Source organism: Sebastes umbrosus, chromosome 10, assembly GCF_015220745.1.
Source record: "Sebastes umbrosus isolate fSebUmb1 chromosome 10, fSebUmb1.pri, whole genome shotgun sequence".
In the NCBI taxonomy this organism is placed as follows: domain Eukaryota; kingdom Metazoa; phylum Chordata; class Actinopteri; order Perciformes; family Sebastidae; genus Sebastes; species Sebastes umbrosus.
The window spans coordinates 28,040,906-28,062,369 of record NC_051278.1 but is presented as its reverse complement, the minus strand read 5'-3'; the positions used below and the strand labels follow the sequence as shown (position 1 = coordinate 28,062,369).

The 21,464-nt window shown below is 41.4% G+C and overlaps 1 protein-coding gene and 1 long non-coding RNA gene across 3 annotated transcripts; both read right to left on the bottom strand.

Moving 5' to 3' along the window:
* Positions 1-3,492: 3,492 nt before the first annotated feature.
* On the bottom strand, positions 3,493-21,249 carry si:ch211-195b21.5 (E3 ubiquitin-protein ligase RBBP6). 2 transcript variants are annotated; one of them, XM_037781818.1, is made up of 9 exons: positions 20,837-21,249; positions 11,899-12,044; positions 11,442-11,774; positions 11,117-11,405; positions 8,539-9,172; positions 6,093-6,160; positions 5,888-5,984; positions 5,678-5,796; positions 3,493-4,701 (listed from the first exon to the last, which is right to left on the bottom strand). In XM_037781818.1, exons 1-9 carry the CDS (start codon positions 21,035-21,037, stop codon positions 4,150-4,152), a joined length of 2,439 nt encoding a protein of 812 aa, XP_037637746.1. In that variant the 5' UTR covers positions 21,038-21,249; the 3' UTR covers positions 3,493-4,149. The 2 variants fall into 2 exon arrangements, with proteins under 2 accessions (XP_037637746.1, XP_037637745.1); XM_037781817.1 differs by having other exon boundaries at positions 11,117-11,774.
* LOC119495407 lies at positions 12,880-16,707 on the bottom strand. Its single transcript, XR_005208475.1, has 2 exons — positions 16,305-16,707; positions 12,880-14,110 (listed from the first exon to the last, which is right to left on the bottom strand). It is a non-coding gene; the product is annotated as an uncharacterized LOC119495407 (long non-coding RNA).
* Positions 21,250-21,464: the final 215 nt, after the last annotated feature.

The following is a 21,464-nucleotide window of genomic DNA, read 5'->3' as shown; positions in this document are numbered from 1 at the left end:
TTGTTGACTCTAAATGTCCACAGGACCCTTTAGAGTCCTGGCGACCTGTCCAGGGTCATGGCGACCTGTCCAGGGTCATGGCGACCTAGCGTACCCTGCCTTCACCCAATGTCAGCTGGAATCAGCTCCAGCCCCCGCGCCACCCTGAATGGTTACAGATAAGGGATGGATGGATGAAATAACACAATGAATGACCTCTTCAATACTAGATTTTAGTCATTTCTGTTGAGGCTATGGTGTTTTGGAGCCAACTGGTCCCCCAAAATATATTTTATCCTAGATTCTACAACACATTTTGTATTTATGTATATATATATATAAATATATATATATATTGCTATTTATTAGGCTACTTCTCCGCTGTCAACGTGTTTTGATTTGATCCTGTGAACTTGACCTCATGAGACCCCTGGACTGTCCTCTCACGGATCTATTGTGTCCTTGATTGTTAAGGCTGCACTTAACACTTGAAGACAGGTTGGAGCTGGAGCAGGAGGAAAAGAGGGCGACTTGAAGGGCACTCTGATGCATCGCTGCTCCTCTGTGGTGCTTGACTTGTGGAGGTAATCCAGTAACTCCGGTGGGGGAATGGAAAGCGACCGATGCATTCGGGATTACGCTCACAATGTTGTGTTTCAAATGGCCAAAAGTTGGTACATTTACTCAAGTAACCTACTATACTTAAGTACCTGTACTTTAACTGAATATCTCCATATAGGCCACTTTATGATTTGTTCATTTGTAATAATGTGTTACTCCATTTGAATACTGCTTACATGTTAATGCACCAGTAATAATAATAGATACTGTAGTATTATCACCTCTAGTAACACTCACAGCCTACTTTTACTTCTGATTCTACAGTTTGCTGATAGTGCTTACCTACTTTTACTTATGTAACATTTTGAGTGCAGGACTTTTACTTGAAATGGAGTCTTTTTTTTTATAGTAACAGTATAGTATATCTATACTTATACCTGAATAAAGGATCTGAATACTTCATCTACCACTGAGTGATGACCACCAGCAGACAAGGACACACAACCCTGTAACAGTTCTTTGGTGAGGCCATGACACATGTAAGTTTAGTTTGGGGGGGGAATTACATTATTACGGTTAAATACAAGAACAAGACCAGACTGTAGTTTTACATCACTTCATTTTATTATGACAGTATTCCAAGCATTAAGATCTGTAGCTTATGAGATGGGTCGTGTCTAGAGGGATACCCACAACCCGAACCCTGACCCTGCCCAACGACCTATCCTAACCTCAACCATCTCCTGAGAGTTTTGCAACTTGTGGGTTACCTTCTAGACACGACCTATGAAATGTCAGCACTGGTCTTCTTACCCCATAAACCGTTATATTATTACTGGATACGGATGTTCCACCCACTGGCTTCTGAGGTCTTGTTTTAGTAGCCGCCCTGGAGGATAACAGGACCTTTAAAAAATATATATATATCACTTGATGAGCATAGACAGAAAAGCTTATGTCATTAACATCAAATTACAGTTTGTTACCTGGACAGAAACCCATTTGAGATTCATAAAGCTCAAACCGTCAGCAGAGATGAGAGCCTCATTTTCAATCAATGGTTTTTTCTGTTTTCTACAGAATCCCCTGGATTTTACTCATCAGACATGACCTATAAGCATAGAAAATGTTATCAAATTGGAAAAGCCAAGTCTTTATACATTTTATTATTTTACAGTGATTCTGTGGAAAAAAATGAAAGCATTTGTACAATATGTTAATTAGAACACTCAGCACCTTTCATCCTATGAACACTCTCTGGGGATATACTGTAGGTATATACTGGAGCAACAGTCAGTATAAAAGGATGGAGCTCCAATCCCAACTATCAGAGCCCACCTTTTACTGTAGCTTCACTGTACACTTCAATACATTCAACAGCATTATGTAAGGAAAAATAAACATTTGATCAAGTAAATTTTTGATATATGGCCCAATATAACAAATCACAAAGTTGCAGCATATGACACCCTCTGTCCTTAGTGACCCCTGATTGATAAGGTACAGTAGCACTCCCCCCAAAACTTCAGGAAGAGCAACAACAACCTGGATGGACAGACGTGCAACAGATGTTGTGTGTACAGAATAACTTAGTAAAATTACAGCATAGACAATCAAGATGACAACATTATAGAGAGATTGCAAACATCTATGAAGAATGGATCTGGGAAACCGATAGGACCTGAGCCACACAACCTCCTCTCTCTCCACCATCCAGCACACCATTCACACAGAAGGGGCAGAGGGAAAGATCCAGATTCAAACATCTGGAAAGAGGCAGACAGCCAGGAGAGAGAGAGAGAGAGAGAGAGAGAGAGAGAGAGAGAGAGAGAGAGAGAGAGAGAGGTACACAGCTGTGCTATTGGGACACAGACAAACACAGATGCTGTGGTGTTCAGAAAGTTTTTAAAGTATTCTCGTCGGCAGGACCAACATTAACTATAAGCACTAAGCTTAATGATGCACGTATTGGCACATACTACATATTTAAGAATCAGGATCAATAAATTTGATTGGGACCTCCCTACTGCCCCGGGGCACATGGTACTTTAACGCGGCTTTGGGCTCTTTGCCCAGACCGGAGTCTGTGTGAGTTAGAACTCTGAATATAATTTATTCTAGCCCCTTGCTCTAAATCCAACAAAAATAGTAGTAATTAATGTTTAAATGTGCATCTTGGATACATTCTAAACTACTCCCTGAAGAGGTGTGATTTTGGTTTGGACAGGAACCCTGGCTTGAATTGTAGACCTCTATATGACACAATACAAGGCCCTTTCATGGAAGAAACTTTGACATGTCACAATATGGAAAGCACAGGTGTAAATAATCAAATGAATGACTTTCATTCATTCAGAATCCTGTTATAGACCCTTTAACAAAGCAGAAATCTGGACTTCCTTTGTTAGTATTAATAGGATCACAATGGGATGCTTTTCCCACTATGACGAGTCAAGATGTCTGCCGGGTGAAAGCCAAATATTGTACAGATTTTCTCATAAACAAGTGATAAGGCTGGTATTATTACAGCTGTAGAAATATTATGCTGGTAAAACGTAGTCACCTAGAAATGACAGTAGTAGACTGCTGATTTGCAACTGCAAATATAATATAATAAATAATAGTTAATATCCTGAAGGAAACATAATGCTGGTCAGATTACATTTTCTATTAACATAACATATTGCACTGACTACAGAATTATTTAGTTTTGTTTATGCACTCACAGCTCTTGGTTGCACAAGCACAAGACCTGATGTGCATATTAACATTTAACCGAAACTACCACCTTTCACTAACCTTAACCAAAGTGCATTACCAGACAGGACTCAGGATGTCTGCGGTGTGAAGCCCTGAACTGAGGTACATAAATATGGCTAATGCACTGCAAAGAAATAAAATTAAATTATGCACACATTTCTTTATCATACAAAGTCACCACAGGAGACAGACTTCTGTTTAATCTTGTATTTCAGATAAAAATGCAGACGAGTAAGAAAATGGAACTAACTGCGACATACACACATATCACATTTCTAACACTATAATGCAGTTGGTCGTTGGAAAATATGCACACAGTAGCAATGGTACTGAGAAAGATGAGTTTGTGTACAAAAATAATTCAAACATTGAATTCAAACATGAAAGCAAGAAGTGAGGGCATACTTAACCATACATGAACATATCAATATAATCTGTGTGTGTCCAGTAGAGATCAGTAGAGGATGCTCTAGGCCATAGTTGGCACAAACAATGGAAGCAGCTCTATCGAGGGTGGGGAATTACACCTCCAAGAATTCATAACTTCCTGCCGCTTCCAATAATGGTGCTAACTATACTATAGGTAAGACCCATCTCTGTACCAGATGCACAAAGATATAATTGATATTTACCTTCACTTTTGACTATGGTCCTAACAACTCAGCCTTTTCCTTTAAGCACAATGATGATCGATCCTTGAGTTCTGCCTCCTTCTTCTGATCACATCAATGACAAAATAACTAACTGGGATGAGAGAAAGAAACAACGAGAAGGTTCCCACAAGTGTAATGGGAACAAGCTGCCAGCATCACCTCAGGGATCAGACTAGAGACAAACATAATACAACAATTAGGACTTCTCCTTCTCCTTCTTCTTCTTTTTCTCCTTCTTCTTTTTCTTTTTAGACACTTTTGCTTTTGGCGTTTTTCCTTTGCCATCGTCACTACCATCACTGCTTTCATCTTTTTCTTTGTCAACTTTTTCTCTGCTGCTCTTGGATGATTTCCCCTTGCTGTCTGTGTCTTCCACTTTGCCTTTGCTATGGCTTCCTACGGTGTGCTCCTTGTTCACTTCCTCCTTGACCCTGACATTTGGAGGAGGTGTCACTCCACGGGACACCGTTATGAGCATCCTCTCCTTGCTCATCCTTTCCGGCAAGGAGATGTTTTCCTGCCCGGCCCTGTGGCTCCTGCCGTCATCGTTGGGTTTGCTTCTGTGATCTCTTTCGTCCCTCCAGTCTCGTTGGCAGTCTCTGTGATTCCTGTTGTCTCCTGGATCTCTATGGTAACCGTGGTCCCTGTGATCTCTCTTGTCTGAGGGGGGTGGGTGCTGAGAGCTGTTGCGGACATGGTGCGAATGTCCCTTGCAGTCTTCAGCATGCCTGTCCAACTTCCCTTTTTGCTAAAAACACATAAAGACAATTTTGCAGCGTGAAGATAAAGAAGTTAATGGCAACCTTAAGACAGAGATGGTCACTAAACCTCATAATATGACATTGCTGGACAACAGATTTTGCTTCTGATGAAATGTGACGGGGCTAAAATGTAAAGTTTGTCCTTAGAGTAGTAAAAAAGGTATGGGATTTATACCCATTAGTTGGACAATCAATGTGTAAAACAAATTTCAGTCGTCACGTGGCGGCAGCGTCGCGTGGCGGCAGCTGTGTGATTCACACGTCGGGTGTTTACACCGGCAGCGTCTCTTGTGCTGCCGCAGCTGCCAGCCCTTTCTTTCTACATAGAGTTTGCTATTCATAATGGCCAATTAAATTTAATTATAAATGTAATTTATGTTTATTTTAGACAGAGAAAGGTGAAGAAACGTGTGGTAATTTGTAAATAATAGTAATAATCCACCATTAAAACCCTGTACTTTATTCATTCATGGAGCTCTGCAAGTCACTGCATGTTCTACAACACTGTCAGGCACATATTTCAGAATAAAAGCCTCAGGTTAACAAATGAAGGAATTCTGTCCACAGAAAAAAACACTTGAGGGCTTTTATTTTGAAATGAAAGCAGAAAGTGCTGATTTAAAAATATATCTTTACTTGGACCATGGTTATCTGACCCTGGTTCAACCCTGGTTGAGTCCTCGGTGTGAAAAGGGTATTAGTGGCAGCAGGACGGTTGATATGGGATTGAGTCAAAACAAAGGACCGTGTGTGTGTTCATGGTGATGAAGGAACATGTCACCGTGTTTATAATAATTTTAGACAACAATGGAGCTCTATAACACACAGGAAGAACATATATCAGGCTTTGATACACACACAATACTTGCTAGTAGATACATTCACTGTTGGTTTCAGTCTTTTCATGAGATTTGTTGACAATAAAAATATCACCACACAGAGGTAATCAGGAGTTCTACTTACACTGCTGGAGTTACTATGGCGGTGGATGGATGCGTGGTTTTCAGCACTATTCAAATCTCCAATGAACTCCTCACATTTCTGGCAGTAAAACCCAATTACTGGCGTCAGGAAACTCAATCCTGCAAATGGAAAAGAAATGGCAGTGAAGCATAGGGAAGACACGAAAGACAACATGAAGCATAGAGTCGTCATTAGAGAAAAGTGCTTTACCATCCTGTTTCAACAGTCCTTCCAGTTCTCTCATCAAGGACTCCATTTTAGTTATTCTGCCTTGTTTGTCTTTCTTCCTGTCCTCATTGTCACCTGCCTGAGAAACACAAATAACAAGTTCAAAATGAAGGAGTTTCACTGTTCTTTAATCAACTGTATCACTCTGATGTTCAGTAGTCAGTGACACAGCCTGGAGATCCATTACCTTGTGTTTATCAGAGGATTTCTGAGATGAGCTACTGCCGTCCCTATTTTCACGCTTGTCCTTTGTCGCTTAAGGAAGAAAGAAGAAGAACAACATGATCCTGTATTTTATATCAAAAGCATTAAACAACAAAGACAGAAGACAAATCCTCAAGCCCAGTGGCACCAGTTTCCAACTTATCTGGTTCACCACCACATTCAGCCGTCACTAAATCTTATCCTTGACAACTGGAGAGAAACAGATCCAAAAAATCAATTTGACATGCATTTTTTATCATATGGAAAACAGCCTTATCCTTAAAGGTGCAGCGGTAAGAACAGGTGTAAGTATATATGTAATGAGTAACTGTAATTTGTCTGATACTGCAGTTACTGCAATTGTTTTTTGAAAAGTAATGATTAAAAACAATGATAATAATACTATGGTATTGTTATTCTATTCAACATTTACTTCATAAACTGGGTTTCCACCAAGAAGTTCCTGGCGTTTTTAGTACAGGAACTAAAAGGTTCCTTCAGCCCACTGTTGTCTGTGTTTCTACCGCAGTCTGAAGACCTGCAGAGATTTAGGCAAATTAGTTGGCTGACATAATAGAAAGCAACATGCCATGTGACGAGGGCTGCTTGGTGGTCACAACGGTAAACTCCCTCTGCAGCCTGACGTTCAGTGTGTCCGCCTGCTGCAGCACAGGAAAATAAAACTAAGAGCGTCTGTCTCCATTGTAAGTCATCTGTTCAGTGTTTGATGGTTATTTATTTGTGCTTTATAATGTAACTGCTGTGAAACAATCAGAAAATAACCTCTTTTTCTGTCATTCACTGCACCGCTGCACTGTCTGTCTCTTCTACGTGACCTCTCTCTCTTTTTCTCTGTCATTTTTAAAATGAGTCGGGAAGCCAACAGCAGAGCCTAACTTCACTTTTAATGTTATCAATCAAAGACAAATGCTCTCCCCTCATCCTAAATGGTCCTAAATCGATGCTAGAGTACTTCCTTGATACTTCCTTTCATGATTGAAGCGGTATAGTTGAAGCAGCGGCATTGTGTGTGTGTGTGTGTGTGTGTGTTTGACCAATCAGCGAAGGTCATCCCCTTTTTTGGGGGGTAAAATTCCCCCGGAACTGAATTTAGACCCTGGTCCCTGCAGTCGAAACGCAATGAGTTCCTCATAAGGTTCTTAGTTCAGGGTAAAGTTCCTGTGGTTGAAATGGGGCTATAACAGTAAGTTAAAGGTGCTAAATTCAATATTCAGAGCATTAATATATCATCAACAACTATTGTCTATGTAAAGATAAAGAGGAGTAATGTCTAACCGAGTCTATGATATCAGCATTAATATATTGTCAACAACTATCGTCTACGTAAAGAAATAGAGGAGTAATGTCTACTTGAGCAGAGAATGAAGTCTCTCTCTCGTGATGTGAGCATGCCCCACTGACTAGCTCACGGTAGGGCTGACCGATAAATCGTATTTTCATCGTCATTGTCACAAACATCGTCAGTCTCTCGTCCACCGCTACTATGTTTACACAAGCGCGTTAGCTCGGCGGCTAACAGCTAATTGTAAACACGTGTAAATTATTTAGTTGAGTTGTGAATGTCTTTAGTTCCCTCTAGAAAGCCGTGTTCCAGTGTTTGTGTCCGGGGAGTTTATTGTGGAGGGAGGAACAGAAGGCGTGAAGCGGTGATGCGCTGTTGTTGACCATTTATTATCTTCATAAAGTATAGGAGCAGCGTAACCCTCGGCTACACAAGACTGAAACTGAAGCTGGCAGTAGGTTATGTAGTCTAACTGTTTAGGTTAGTTTGTCATGTATCTTACTGGTAAACTGATCAGTTGGCTGAGAAAAAGCAGCTTTTTCCAGTGAGATATTAATGAGATTATATGGTGACTTTGCTGTTGTAAACATTACTGTTATTGCTCCAGAAACATCATGTAGCCTGGCTAATTTAAAATATATGTATATGTATAGTTAATATGAACAATTATATTTGTTTATTTATCGCAAGTCATATCGTCATCGCAGTATTGAACAATCTTATCGCACATGGCAGTCGTATCGTACAGCTGCCCCACTGCACTGTTCTCACACTGCGGTTAAAGCCGATAACGCCGTCCCGACCGACGGCGTCGTGGCGGAACCGTAGCACCCGCCCTCCAGTTCCCCCCCTCCCCAGGTAAACACTGTTTACTCTGTCAGCACTTCTCACTGTTGTTTGCACTGTTGCCATGTTGAGAGCCTTTGAGAGACAATAGAAATGCTCCCGATCCCATATTTAGCTCCTTTAAAGCAAAAAATGTGTCTATTGCCACTTTAACAGACACAGTTCAAACTTTCGACATAACCAAAAGTCAATCAAAATAAAAAACTCTGGTTGCAGTGTGAAGGCATGGTTAGTAAATATAAGAAGCTATAGCTGACTTCATTAAATACAAGAGTCTCACCTTTGATCAGTGACTGCAGAGACTCCAGAGCTTGCCGTACGTTGGGGTTACTCAGTGCTGGTAATGCTAAACCTGCGGCTGTTTGGTCTGAATCAGGAAGTGCCGTTGACAGCTGCTTCCCCTCCTTTTGCCCCTGCATCTTAACCATGAAGTCGCTGACATCTGCTGTGCCCAGACTTTTTAGTATGTTCTTGATCTTCTCACACTCACTGCTGTCCAGATTGGTCAGGGCTAAGTTTGAGGAAGTCATCTGAAGGGGTTGCTTCTGGTCAAGCGGATCCCCAAAGCTACTGAATATGGACTTGTTCTGATGATGTTTTTGACTGCCTGAACTTGCCATTTCCTGTAGTTTGGCATGTTCTCCAGTCTGGGAAAATGATGGAAAAAGTGTGGTAGAGGATTTATTGGCTTGTTTTCCTCCAGTTTCTTCATTCCCGTATAAAAACGACTCTTCATCTTCAAGCTCATCAGCCTTCAGGGCTGCAGAGTCCTCCGGACTTTGCGCCTGGAGCCAAGAGAAGTCATTGCCTACTCGGTCGTGGGGAAGGAGCATACTGTCATTTTCCAATGACGTTGAATTCTCCTTACTGTCATGTTGCTGATGTCTGTGCTCATCAGGCACACACTCTGACGCCTGTACAGAAGAGATCACAACAATGACATACAGTTAACAGATGGTAGCTCCTTCACTTTGTTATCTTGCTTGGTTACATACTGCCAAGTCTATCCATACAATCGTTTTATTTTTATCAATTTAAGTCTAATCTGAATCTCAGGAGATGCATGAAACGCACACACTAACTGTAATTTTAAGTATTTTTATCTCGTGCTTGCATAAGGTATTTGATAGCTGATAATACTTCAAGTATTTAATTACTCAAAGTGTTACGTTTTACAAAGTGTGTCTAAAATCTTAGTTCATAGTGAGAGCTCTCTGTTGGCAGCAAATACACCTAAAATATATTTTTTTTACAGGTCATAATTCCCTCTTTAATATCTATTTTATATTGATGTGAAAACATCTCCTTGGATTTATTCAAGTTTCTCGCCAAAAACGTTATTTTACGATATTACATTTAAACACATCATGATGACGTTGTAATTTACCTTCGCCCAATAGTCCTTTTTCCTGAGCGTACTTCGAACGCCTCATAACAATAACTCAATGGCACCTCCGTTAACGTGAGTATCTCCGCTATTTATCCAAGCAGGACTATGCTGCCCACCTCCTGCTAACAGCTAACCTTACTAACTCTACTCCTGCTGATTTAAACACAGATTTGTTGTTCACAGTGGAGCTTTATCAGGGAAAAAATAGGATGCGTCCCCTCAGGTTTAGTAGTAGTAGCGCCACGTTGTTGAGCCCTTTTTTTCTTTCCGCCGTGGCTGCGGTCCCAAACAAACTGAAACATGATCCAGCGTGCGTATGCATCATTGTGCAGCGTAACTGTGGGAAAGCATCCATAAGAGAATTCGATACTCACAGAGGCATGAAATGGCAAGAAAGCGGACAACTACGGTTCTCTATTCCCATCATTAGCGTTTTCCCTGCCTGCCAAAGTGGCGGGTGTCCTGATGACTTCATTTGTCAATGCCAACAATTTCCCCCCATTTGGCGGGTGCTAATTTCAGACCCTGACTGCAGTACAGCACAATCAGCACTAATTTCCACTGGGATTATCTAATTTTTCTCCAAACTTATTATTATTAGAGGAATTTAAAATGTTATAATCACATACAAAATCTACACTTTTTTACACATAACCTAAAAACCAGGGGCCTCATTTGTACTGCGGTATAACTTCATATTCACCGGGGTCTCCCTCGATTATCTCAACCACACAAACGACTCTGTAACGTTACACACACAGCAGGTACCTACGGTGCCAACACATCGATGGGCTGAGCGGACATTATATGGTGGCAGACTGGCAGTTGAAGAAAATCCTGTGGCAAGAAACTGCTTTTGAAGTTGGAAAAAGACTAAACCCAAAATATCCTCCCCAAGTCCTGTAACATTTCCCCACCATTCATAATCGCCATCTTTCTGAGCTCAGCGGCCTGTTACACACCAGTAGAGACCGACCTCTGGTGACGCGAGCTGTGCACTACAATACATCACATCAATGCACCATCATAGCAAGCGGTGGGATGTGGCGTACGCATGTTTCAAGGCCCGTTTTGTGCATAGGCAATGGTTATAAATGGGGTAATTTGGTTCTGCATTACTTACTGGCCTTTGAATATAAATTAGTAATTTCATTATACTCAACACAGCAGCATCCCATCACCTTAACCCTTCTTTCAGTCTGTAGCGGATCATCATCATCATCATCATCATCATCCTACCCACTAAGAGCTGCAGCCATCACATTTTTAAATCAAGTTACATGAAGTTGGCTACAAGTTACTTAAATTTCCTTAAAAAAGAAAAAAAAGAAAGAATCCATATATGTGGTACCTCGTTTAAGGTTTATAAGTTGTACATGCTGGTAGTCCTGAATCACACTTTTTGTGCAGATTTACGCTGATAACTGACTGAAACAAGACATTTTGGAGAATGAATGATGAGCTCTACCTGAATAGTGAGGATGGCATCTTTGAGGGTGGGCAACCGCTCTTCCAGTTCTTTGCTGTTCATGACCAGCTTCAGTCCTTCTAACAGACTATTCCCTGTCAGATTGTTACTGCTGCTCTGGCTGTGGCTGGGGCTCCTCTTTCTCTTTTTGTCTTTGCCATGGCTCTTTTCACCACTGCTACTCCGAGACTTGGACCTCCTGACCCGGCTCTTGCTCCGTACATTACTCTTCTTCTTGCTTCGGCTCTGGCTACGACTCCTACTGCGAGCCCTGCTTTTGCTCCTCGCCCTGCTTTTGCTCCTCGCCCTGCTTTTGCTTCTCGGCCTGCTTTTGCTTCTCGCCCTGCTTTTGCCACGAGCATGACTCCTTCCTCTGCTTCGGCTGGGTGGCCGGCTTTTGCTTCGCCCACGGCTCTTGGCTCGAGATTTGCCACGGCTTCGACTACGGCTCTTGGCTCGAGATTTGCCACGCTCTCGACTACGGCTCTTACTCTTGGTCACATGCTTCTGGAACTGAGGGTCTGATTTGATGGCTTCTTTCAGGACATTAGCCGACTTAAATGCTTCAGCCAGGTTGTATGCCATGTTCCCTTTGAGATAGTCTGGGAGAGGCTTGTTGGCTGCAATGCATCTTAGGAATTCCTCACCAGCTTGGTCACTGAAAGGCAGCATGCATGTGTTTCAAATGACAAGCAAATTCAAAATATACATTAAAACATTAGTGCAACTGTTCCTGCTTAGTCTTACACAAAACATTTAAATCAACAAATACGCAGATATACCTGCTGTCTGGAGGATGATGTTCCACAGGAGGGGGATTCCACTGTGGGACCTGAATGTGCGGTGGTCGTGCAGGAGGGACGATCTGCTGGCTGCCTCCCAAAGCAATCACTGTACTACGGTCTATGGAGAAGCTGCTACAGTGGGGCTGAGAGTGTTCAGAATTCATGTTATAGGGCAGTACAAGACAGAACTGCAATTGTAATACATAAGATACTTATTTCATTTACAAACAAGGCAAAAGTGAGCATGGCTCACATACCCCTGCATCTTATAAGGACCTATAAGGGCCTTATTATCTATTACGGAACCTTGATATAAAGCATAACCCTGGCGGCTACTGAATATAGCTGGATTTCTACGCGACGTCAGGGTTACAGCAGTCACGTTTTGATATACTATAGTGGTCAGGGATTTCACCCACTGCTAGCACCACATTAACACTAGACAGATTTATTATGATCAGGCCATATTGTGCTTTAATTATATATACCCCACACAACATTAATATAATAATAGTAATTATGCTTACATTGTCTTATTGACTTGGTGATAGAGCAACGATGGGAAGGTTTGCCCTGTGTCATTACGGAGTAGGAGACTATTCCGTGCAATCACTGTGCTTACGTTCTTTGATCCACTGCGATACAGAGCAGTGAACGCAGTGAGCACAAGGTTTGCAGTAGAGATGGTTTTGCAAGATGATGACCGCTGAGCCTTTCTCCAAATTGCTTAATGTTGTCTTCCCTCGACAATCTCTACCAGCATTGGATACTTAAACTCTTGCGGTCCGTGAACACTGCAGCCTTGAGGTGTAGTTACACCTTTGAGGAGGTATAAATATAGCATAAAATCCAGCATATGGATGTGCCTGTCACAGAATGGTAATAGTGGTACAATGTGTAGCATGTTGCCAGTGCTGAGACCAGGGACCAGAGAAAAGACTGAATAGACCAACTTAAAGAAAGACAGCAAACAGTTTCCTTACAACTTTTTGATATATTTTGTACTAACACTGTTGAATTCCCTTTGTGAGACAAAACACGGCAACACAAAAGCATGATCATAGGTTAATGCACACAGTGTAAATGAAATCAATTATATAATGCAGATAATGTATATGATACATATGATATTGTCAAGTGGATGTGCAAAAGTAAATCCCTTATTTCATCTATAGTTACTGTCACTAAATATATTTGATCAACAAGCAAGTAGCTTCTAGAACCCCATATAGCACAAAGGCGTGTAACTAAAGTTAGCTCTGCAACTTTCTTGTTTGGCCAGGCCTTTAGAGCCGGGCCTTTAGAGCCGAGTCAGGCCTTTAGAGCCGGGCCTTTAGAGCAGGGCCTTTAGAGCAGGGCTTTAGAGCAGATTCAGGCCTTTAGAGTCGGGCATTTAGAGCCGGGCCTTTAGAGCCAGGTCTTTAAAGTCCAGCCTTTAGCCTTTAGAGTCGGGCCTTTAGAGTCGGGCCTTTAGAGCCAGGTCTTTAAAGTCCAGCCTTTAGCCTTTAGAGTCGGGCCTTTAGAGCCGGGCCTTTAGAGCCAGGTCTTTAAAGTCCAGCCTTTAGCCTTTAGAGTCGGGCCTTTAGAGCCGGGCCTTTAGAGCCAGGTCTTTAAAGTCCAGCCTTTAGCCTTTAGATTCGGGCCTTTAGAGACAAGCCTTTAGAGTCAGGCCTTTAGTGTCGGACCTTTAGAGCCGGGCCTCTAGAGCCAGGTCTTTAGAATCCAGCCTTTAGAGTTGGGCCTTTAGGGCCAAGCCTTTAGAGTCAGGCCTTTAGCCTTTAGAGTCGGGCCTTTAGAGCCAAGCCTTTAGAGTCGGGCCTTTAGGGCCGGGCCTTTAGAGCCGGGCCTTCAGAGCCGGGCCTTCAGAGCCGGGCCTTTAGAGTCAGGTCACTAGCATGGCTAAAAATAACAGAAAAAAAATGCCAGAATGACACTTTTGACCTTAAGTGAAATTACATTGTTTTTAATGCACAACTATTTCCTCTGTTGATCTTAAACATTACTTTATAAAAGGCGTGACTTTCATGGTAAACTTTTTTTTCACATAGGCAAACAACCACAAAACAGCCACAAATCAATTGGATTTCTCTCCATGTCTGAAGCAAAGTTAATTCTGAATGCTCCTTTGAAAGCCACCATGCTCCTTTTTCTTCTCTTCCACAAGCCATGGGGGTCTTCATTGTCACTTCTGGACCCTCCACATGTAACTCTGCTTGAAATGAAAACAACATAAACATTTGGTGTTAAACAAGGCAAGAGCAGGCTAGTCACATACTGACATATTATCCAGGACGATCACTTATCAACACTGTGTACAAAAGGGGAATTTGTAAATTGCGCATGCAATCATTTCCAAGCAAATATGGAAATGATCAATTTGTAATTAGAATAGAATAAACATTAAGTGCAGCTGTGATTATGCCCAACACTTTGTGGTCCAAAAAAAATTAGAATTCATCAAAAGGAAAGGTAGATATATGCAACATAATAAACCAAATGTAAATAATAATAATAAAAAAAACATTCTATTGACACATTTGTTTTTAGACAGTAACTTAAGGTACTAAGTATGATTTTCCTAATAAACAATATATACAAATATATTCCACTATATAATGTATATAATACATAAACATAGAATTGAATAGATCGGCCCATTGTCACTAATATCGATTCACCTATGTATCGCGATTTCTTTTTTTAGAAGCGTATGATTCAACTTTTTGCCATGGTCTAAGGTGTTAAAAAAATTAACAAAATTGCAATAAATCGTAATACCGAATCGCAACACTTAAAAATCACAATACACACCGAATTGGCACCCAAGTATCGTGATAGTATCGAATCAAGCAGATGGTTCACCTAATCACCTGCCAAGTAATTTTTGTTTTTGAAAGTGCCTGCCCTTTTCCAAACAGTTTGCAATGATTGCTTCTCAGATGGTTCTGTCAAACAAACCGCCTGGTTGTCAGGTTATCAATCTGGTGCCCTTTGTGAGCAAACGTTGTGCTCTTGTAAACAGATTTGTGCTCTAGCAGTGGTGGAATGTAACCAAGTACATTTAAAGTAGTATGTAATTATAGTTAGGGGTGTGCGATATGACGATATTAGATCATGAACGATTAAAATGTCTCTACGATCTGCCTTTACAGCGAGATCGTAGAACCGTGCTACAGTGTACATTCTACCAGTTGCTGGTAGTTTCAAGATGGCGGCGTGCGTCAGTGCAACGGCTCTTTGCTTCCTAGTTTGGTGCTTATTTGTGTGAATGCTGGATTTGCTTGTCGAGTTTTGTCAGGCAAAGTATGTGTGTAGTCGTCAAAACTGAATCAACGCCGGATTACAGTACAGTACCCCAGCTACAAGCGACTTCAAGCGAACATCTCCAGATCACCGGGTTCTACATGGACTGTTATCGGCTCCGAGAAGCGACGTAGAGAGAGGAAGCAGAAAAGGGGATGCCGGGCGGGACTGCTGGCTAGGCTAAAGAACCATTCACACAAACCACCGCTACCAAGCGTCACCGTTCCCCTGATTTAGAGGCTCTGTCAGTTATGCGTCGACCCTTCTCTCTGCCGAGAGAGCTGACAGTAGTAATTATTACAGCGGTCTATATTCCACCTGTGGATGTGTGTCTAATGAGCTACTTGATTTACAATTCAGTTCCTTTAATGTGATGTAGCAGGAGTGCACTTTACTTGAGTGTTGTTGTTTACCTTTTGAAACCAATGTTGATTATGGGATGGGATTTATGCAAAAGTCTAAACCAAGTCAAAATTCTTGTTGAATGTTCATACTTGTTCATACACTTGATTAAAATCTGTTTGGCCTTAATGATCTGTTATTCTTTTTTCTTATGTTTTATTAGCTTACAGGGCTGTATTTTTTTAAATAGGGAAATTAGTTTGGTTGTAATGTTCAGTAACTTGCAAAATTGTCTTTAAAACAAGCATGAAAAGAAAATCTTGATAAGATTGTGATCCTCCCTGAAAAAATCATGATATGATATTATTGCCATATCGCCCACCCCTAATTATAGTCTATAAAGTAGTTATCTCCATCTTTACCAGCCGCAACATTAAAGTGATGAGCACATTAATGCATTAAGAATTATAATCCAATAATATAATATGTATATATTATTCTGAAATGGGCCATTCTGCATACTATTACTTTTGGTACTTTAAGTATATTTTGATGCTACTACTTTTGTTCTTTTACTCAAGTAAGATTTTGAATGCATTGACTTGCATGGGAGTATTTTTACACATTTGGTATTGCTTTTACTTAATACAAGTTCTGAGTACTTCTTCCACCCCTGTGCTCTAGTAAACAATTTAATCGTAAACACGTTGGTTGTATAGATATGAATGGTGATGATATTGCAAAAAAGTCATACTCACAAAGCACTGTAAATGAGACCGGTTCCGTGTTTCAAGACGGGTCGGGCGGGTTGCCGACATCGCAGCAGACCCCTGACGAATGCTGCAAACACTGTTCTGCCAGGTGTAATGCTTCTGCCAATCTTTAATTCCTTTACATTTTGAACTGCAAAATATGGGAAGCAATGTTAAGGACTTACTGATTATTGATCACATATTAGATTAATAAAAAAATATGTATGTATGATGTATCACAATATAATAATTTCTAGTGCATAAATCACACAAAAACGTAAATTTAATTTCATAATAGTCATAGTAAAGAAGTTACAACCACTAATATTGAAAATTAGAAAAGTATTTTAGGTTGCATAAAAGTTTAAACCTAATAATAATATTAATAATAATAATAATAATAATAATAATAATAATAATAATAATAATAATAATAATAATAATAATATGTGGCATGGAAAAAGCACAACCTAGTCCATTTTTCTTTGAGAGGAAACAAAATGCTTCAGCTGACTTACCTGTTTTGATGTAAAGCAGGTACATTGTACAGCCAGGTCGACTGTAACCAATGGAAGTGGCTGATCCGTTCAGCGCGACAAATTTGACAACCGTCATCATGCGCCTGAAATGACCTCTGAAAAATTGGAAGGGGTAGGCTCCTCAGCAGCCAGGATGCATAGATGAAATTGCATGTATACGATATGGTTCTGTGAACCAAAAATTCAGTTGTGGATGCAAACAGCACTATTTAGCTTTGTAGCCACACTTTTACAAGTCTTGTAGCTACTGTGTTACTTATATCTTGGCACTGTCATCTACTCTTATCATACAGGGCTGAGTTGGTTGGACTGTATTTTCCATCAGTGATCAGGGGCTTTCTGCATTATCTTGGTGTCCAAATGTTCTAATATGCCTCCTGCCATGTTGAGAAATCTTGAAGTGAGCCACGTATAAGTTAGTGGGCTTTTAGCCTATGACTGTAGTCATGGCATTTAGAGCGGGTATGGTCGTCAAACTCAGAAAGTCACAAGTAAAGGTAGTTCTAAATGTGGGTGGTGATCAAGCCTCCAGGAAGAACGCCGGGCTTTGATGCATATTTTCATAGTGGCAGAATGGCGGTACTACAGCTTCCGTGTCCGTCATGTGATGCCATTGGGCCCAAAAAGACTTTTCCCCACAGACTTACATTGAGAAAGAGACGTCTGTAACTCAGAGGATACATTTTTTTAAGGTGAATAAACTTCCCAGTACGAAGCCTTGTACAGCCCTTATTTAAATCATTAGGTCCTAAAAGTTGTAGCTGAATCCAGAGTTATTTTCTTTCCTCAATTCATGTGAATGAGACCCAGACTGAGGCTGGAGCGAGGGCTGGGAGGAGGAGTTAAATGAAACACTACTGCGCCTGCTCTATGGACCCAATGGATACTGAAGATCGCCGGGTGATCCGGGTAGTTTATCACTCAGCAGTCGAGCCATTTTGGCTTCAAGCGCCACTGAGCAACTCATAGGAATGAACGGGAGCTGCCTACAACAAGTTTTATTTTGTTTCTGTCGGGTTTGAATGATGATATGCTCCGCTACAGCTGATCTACCTGCTGAACCTACGAGGGGCGCGGCACCGCTTGCACATGGACACGACGTTAGGGTGCGCTCGCGGCGGTGCGGGAGGTCTGCCCAAGGAGGGTGGTCTGGTGCCAACGGGACTGGCACACCATTCAGAGCCTTAAACCAAGTGCGGCCTCGCCCTGGTCACCCAGTGTGCGCCTCCGGATACCCATCTCTCCTCCCTAACACGGGGGTTTGTGCAAGCGGCACACAGGTTTTACCGGTAGCAACATTACTACCAGGAAGCGCCTGCAACGGTTAATATTTAACGACTATTCAAAAATCATGACCAATCCCTAGTGACTACGTCCACTTCTTCAAAACAGTCTATGTTCCCAATAGAGGGCTTGAAGCTTCAGACATAGGTTACCAGCTTAGCGAGTGTCATATCACCAGTAAATTAGCATCGTTATATTGCTGCCTACATAACATAAAAAGCTGGATGTCCCAAAACTTCTTAAAATTTTACTCTGACAAGACAGAAGTTCTCATCATTGGCCCTGACCACATCTCAAAACAAAAACAGCCACTCCTTGGCTCCCGTACTCCCAACATAAAGTCAGCCACAAAATATCTGGCTGTTATCCTGGATAGTAACTTGAGTCTGGAGCGACACGTAAAGAAAGTAGTCCAGTCCTGCTTTGAGGAATATCTCCAAAATTCGATCAGTTCTGTCTTTCAGTAACACAGAGAGAATTATACATGCTCTTATATCCTCCGGTCTCGATTACTGTAATGCCTTGTATACATGTCTAAACAATTGAGCAGCTCCAGATTGACCAGAACTAAGCGATGCTCTCACACATCACACCAACTTTGGCTCCACTGCGTTGGCTCCTAGTTTCTTTTAGAACACATTTTAAAGTTCACACATCACATACTGTATAAAGCTCTGAATGACCCAACTGAGCTCCTCACACCGTACTGTCCAAACAGGCCCCTCAGATCTGCCAGTCTGGGTCTTTTAACTGTTCCATAGTCCAAGTTAAAAACAAATGCTGATCCAGCCTTTGCAGTACTGAGCATCAGATCAGCCGACTCTGTCACGACTTCTAAATCCCGTCTTAAAACTTACTTTTATAGAATGACTTTGAGTCATTTTGTAAGCTTGTGTGTTGATGTTTATGTGTATATACACCGATCAGCCATAGCATTATGACAATATGGGCACTTTCACCGGTCTACGGCTACGCAGCCCCATACGCAACAAACTGAGATGCACTGTGTGTTCTGACACCTTTCTATCGGAACCAGCATTAACTTTTTCAGCAGTTTGATCTACAGTAGCTCTTCTACTGGATCGGACAACACGGGCCAGCCCTTGCTCCCCACGTGCATCAATGAGCCTCGGGTCTGACGCTGTCGCTGGTTCGCCGGTTTTCCTTCCTTGGACCACTTCTGGTAGGTCCTGACCACTGTAGACCGGGAACATCCCACAAGAGCTGCAGTTCTGGAGATGCTCTGACCCAGTCATCTAGCCATCACTATTTGGCCCATGTCAAAGTAGCTCACATCCTTACGCTTGCCCATTTTTTCTGCTTCCGACACAAAGTTCAAAATGTTCACCTGCTGTCTTATATATCCCCCCCCCCCACTGCCAGGTGTCATCGTAACAAGATAATCAATGTGAGTCACTTCACCTGTCAGTGGTCTTAATGTTATGGCTGATCGGTGTATATGTGAATGTGTAAATGTATGAATAAGTACATGCATATTACATTATTTACCTGTTCTAATGTTTATGTTTAATTAGTTACCTATTAAATTGTTTATGTTGTGAATTTCCTTGAAAAGCACTTTGAGCTCATGGCTTTAAAAGCACTCTATAAATACAATTATTATTATTATTATTATATACCAACCTCTGAAGTTACGAGGCATAGAGCTGGAAATGATATGCTTTAGATATGTATTAGGTCAGAAATGGATAACTTTAGGCATTACATGGGTTAGCAATGATTAAAGGGTGATGACAGGCAGGCTGAATAGAATCTGTCAATGAGACAGAGTAATTACTACTACACCTACAATCTGTAATGTTAAAAAACTCGGACCAAACCTGAAATCTTGGTGTAGTCATGGACTCTGACCTGAGCTTTAACAACCATATTAAGACAATTACAAAGACAGCCTTCTATCACCTGAAGAATAGAGCAAGAATTAGAGGACTGATGTCTCAGCAGGATTTGGAAAAACTAGTCCATGCATTTATCTTCAGCCGACTTGACTACTGTAACGGTGTCTTTACTAGTCTTCCTAAAAACATCGATCAGACAGCTGCAGCTGATTCAGAACCTGCTGCTGCTAGAGTCCTCACTAAGACCAAGTCCTGAGGTCTCTACACTGGCTGCCTGTCTCTCAGAGAAATGATTTAAAAATACTCCTGCTAATTTACAAAGCACTAAATGCTTTAGGGCCAAAATACATTTCTGATCTTCTGCAATGTTATGAACCATCCAGACCTCTCAGGTTAATCTGGATCAGGTCTGCTTAAATATCTGGAACAAGCTCCCAGAAACCTGCAGGACCAACTCCAACTCTGAGTCCTTTTAAATCAAAGCTTAAAAATGTCCTGTTTGCTGCTGCTGCCTTTTATTAAAGCAGATAATGATCTTATACTGCACTATATCTTCTTCTCTTGTGTGTTATACTCTATTTTAGCTTTTATTTTCAGCTTGTTTTTATTTTCTAATCTTTAATGTTGTTATAACTGTTTTAATTATGTCTTAATGTTCAATAAAGCTGCCTTGCCTTACTACAGTAGGACAACAGTCATTTCTTTGATGCGATAAATGTACACAAGACTCTATGATGTTGTGTAACGTGAGAGATCCACGTGTCGCTAACGCTGCTTCTCACGCTGGTCTATGTGACGCTCTGTGCTGTAGCCGGCTGAGCTAGCCTGTTAGCCTGCTAGCCTGTCGGGTACGTACACTGATGAAGTGTCCTCTCGGTGGCCGGTTGTGGAGGAAATGGCTCTCCGGTGCTGAGGCCGCATATGGTCCGCAGGGTGCAGGTGTCAGGTGTCCAGGCGGAGGAAGACTACAGGGCCCTCCGGGTCTGAACGGAGGACCGTGGGGGGGTGGAGGACCGTACGGCGGCGGCCCGTGTGTGGGTTTACCGGGCCGGTACATGTCGGTGTTCAGCGGGTCGCAGAGGCAACAAACACAACTTAAAGAAAGACAACTGTTTCCAAGCAAATGTGCTATTTGTCCAAACCCAGTATCGTGTCTGGTTCATGGACGTGTGAATATAAATATAAAGGCTCCACGGTGGCGGGTCTATGAGTAGGTCCACTGATGACACCGGAAATACAACAGCGACACAGAACAACATCCGGAGTAATTACTTCAGAATAAAGGTCTACGCTTGGTCAGCTGTTTAAAGTCCCTGTTCTATTAGATATTTTAAATCACTTTACATAATTTACAACATCAATTCATATCCTGGGGCTAAATACGTATAAACTATATATAACTATATATATATAACTATATATATATATATATAAAAATATGACTTAAAATATCCTTGGACAATAATATTCGTACAAGCAGAGTT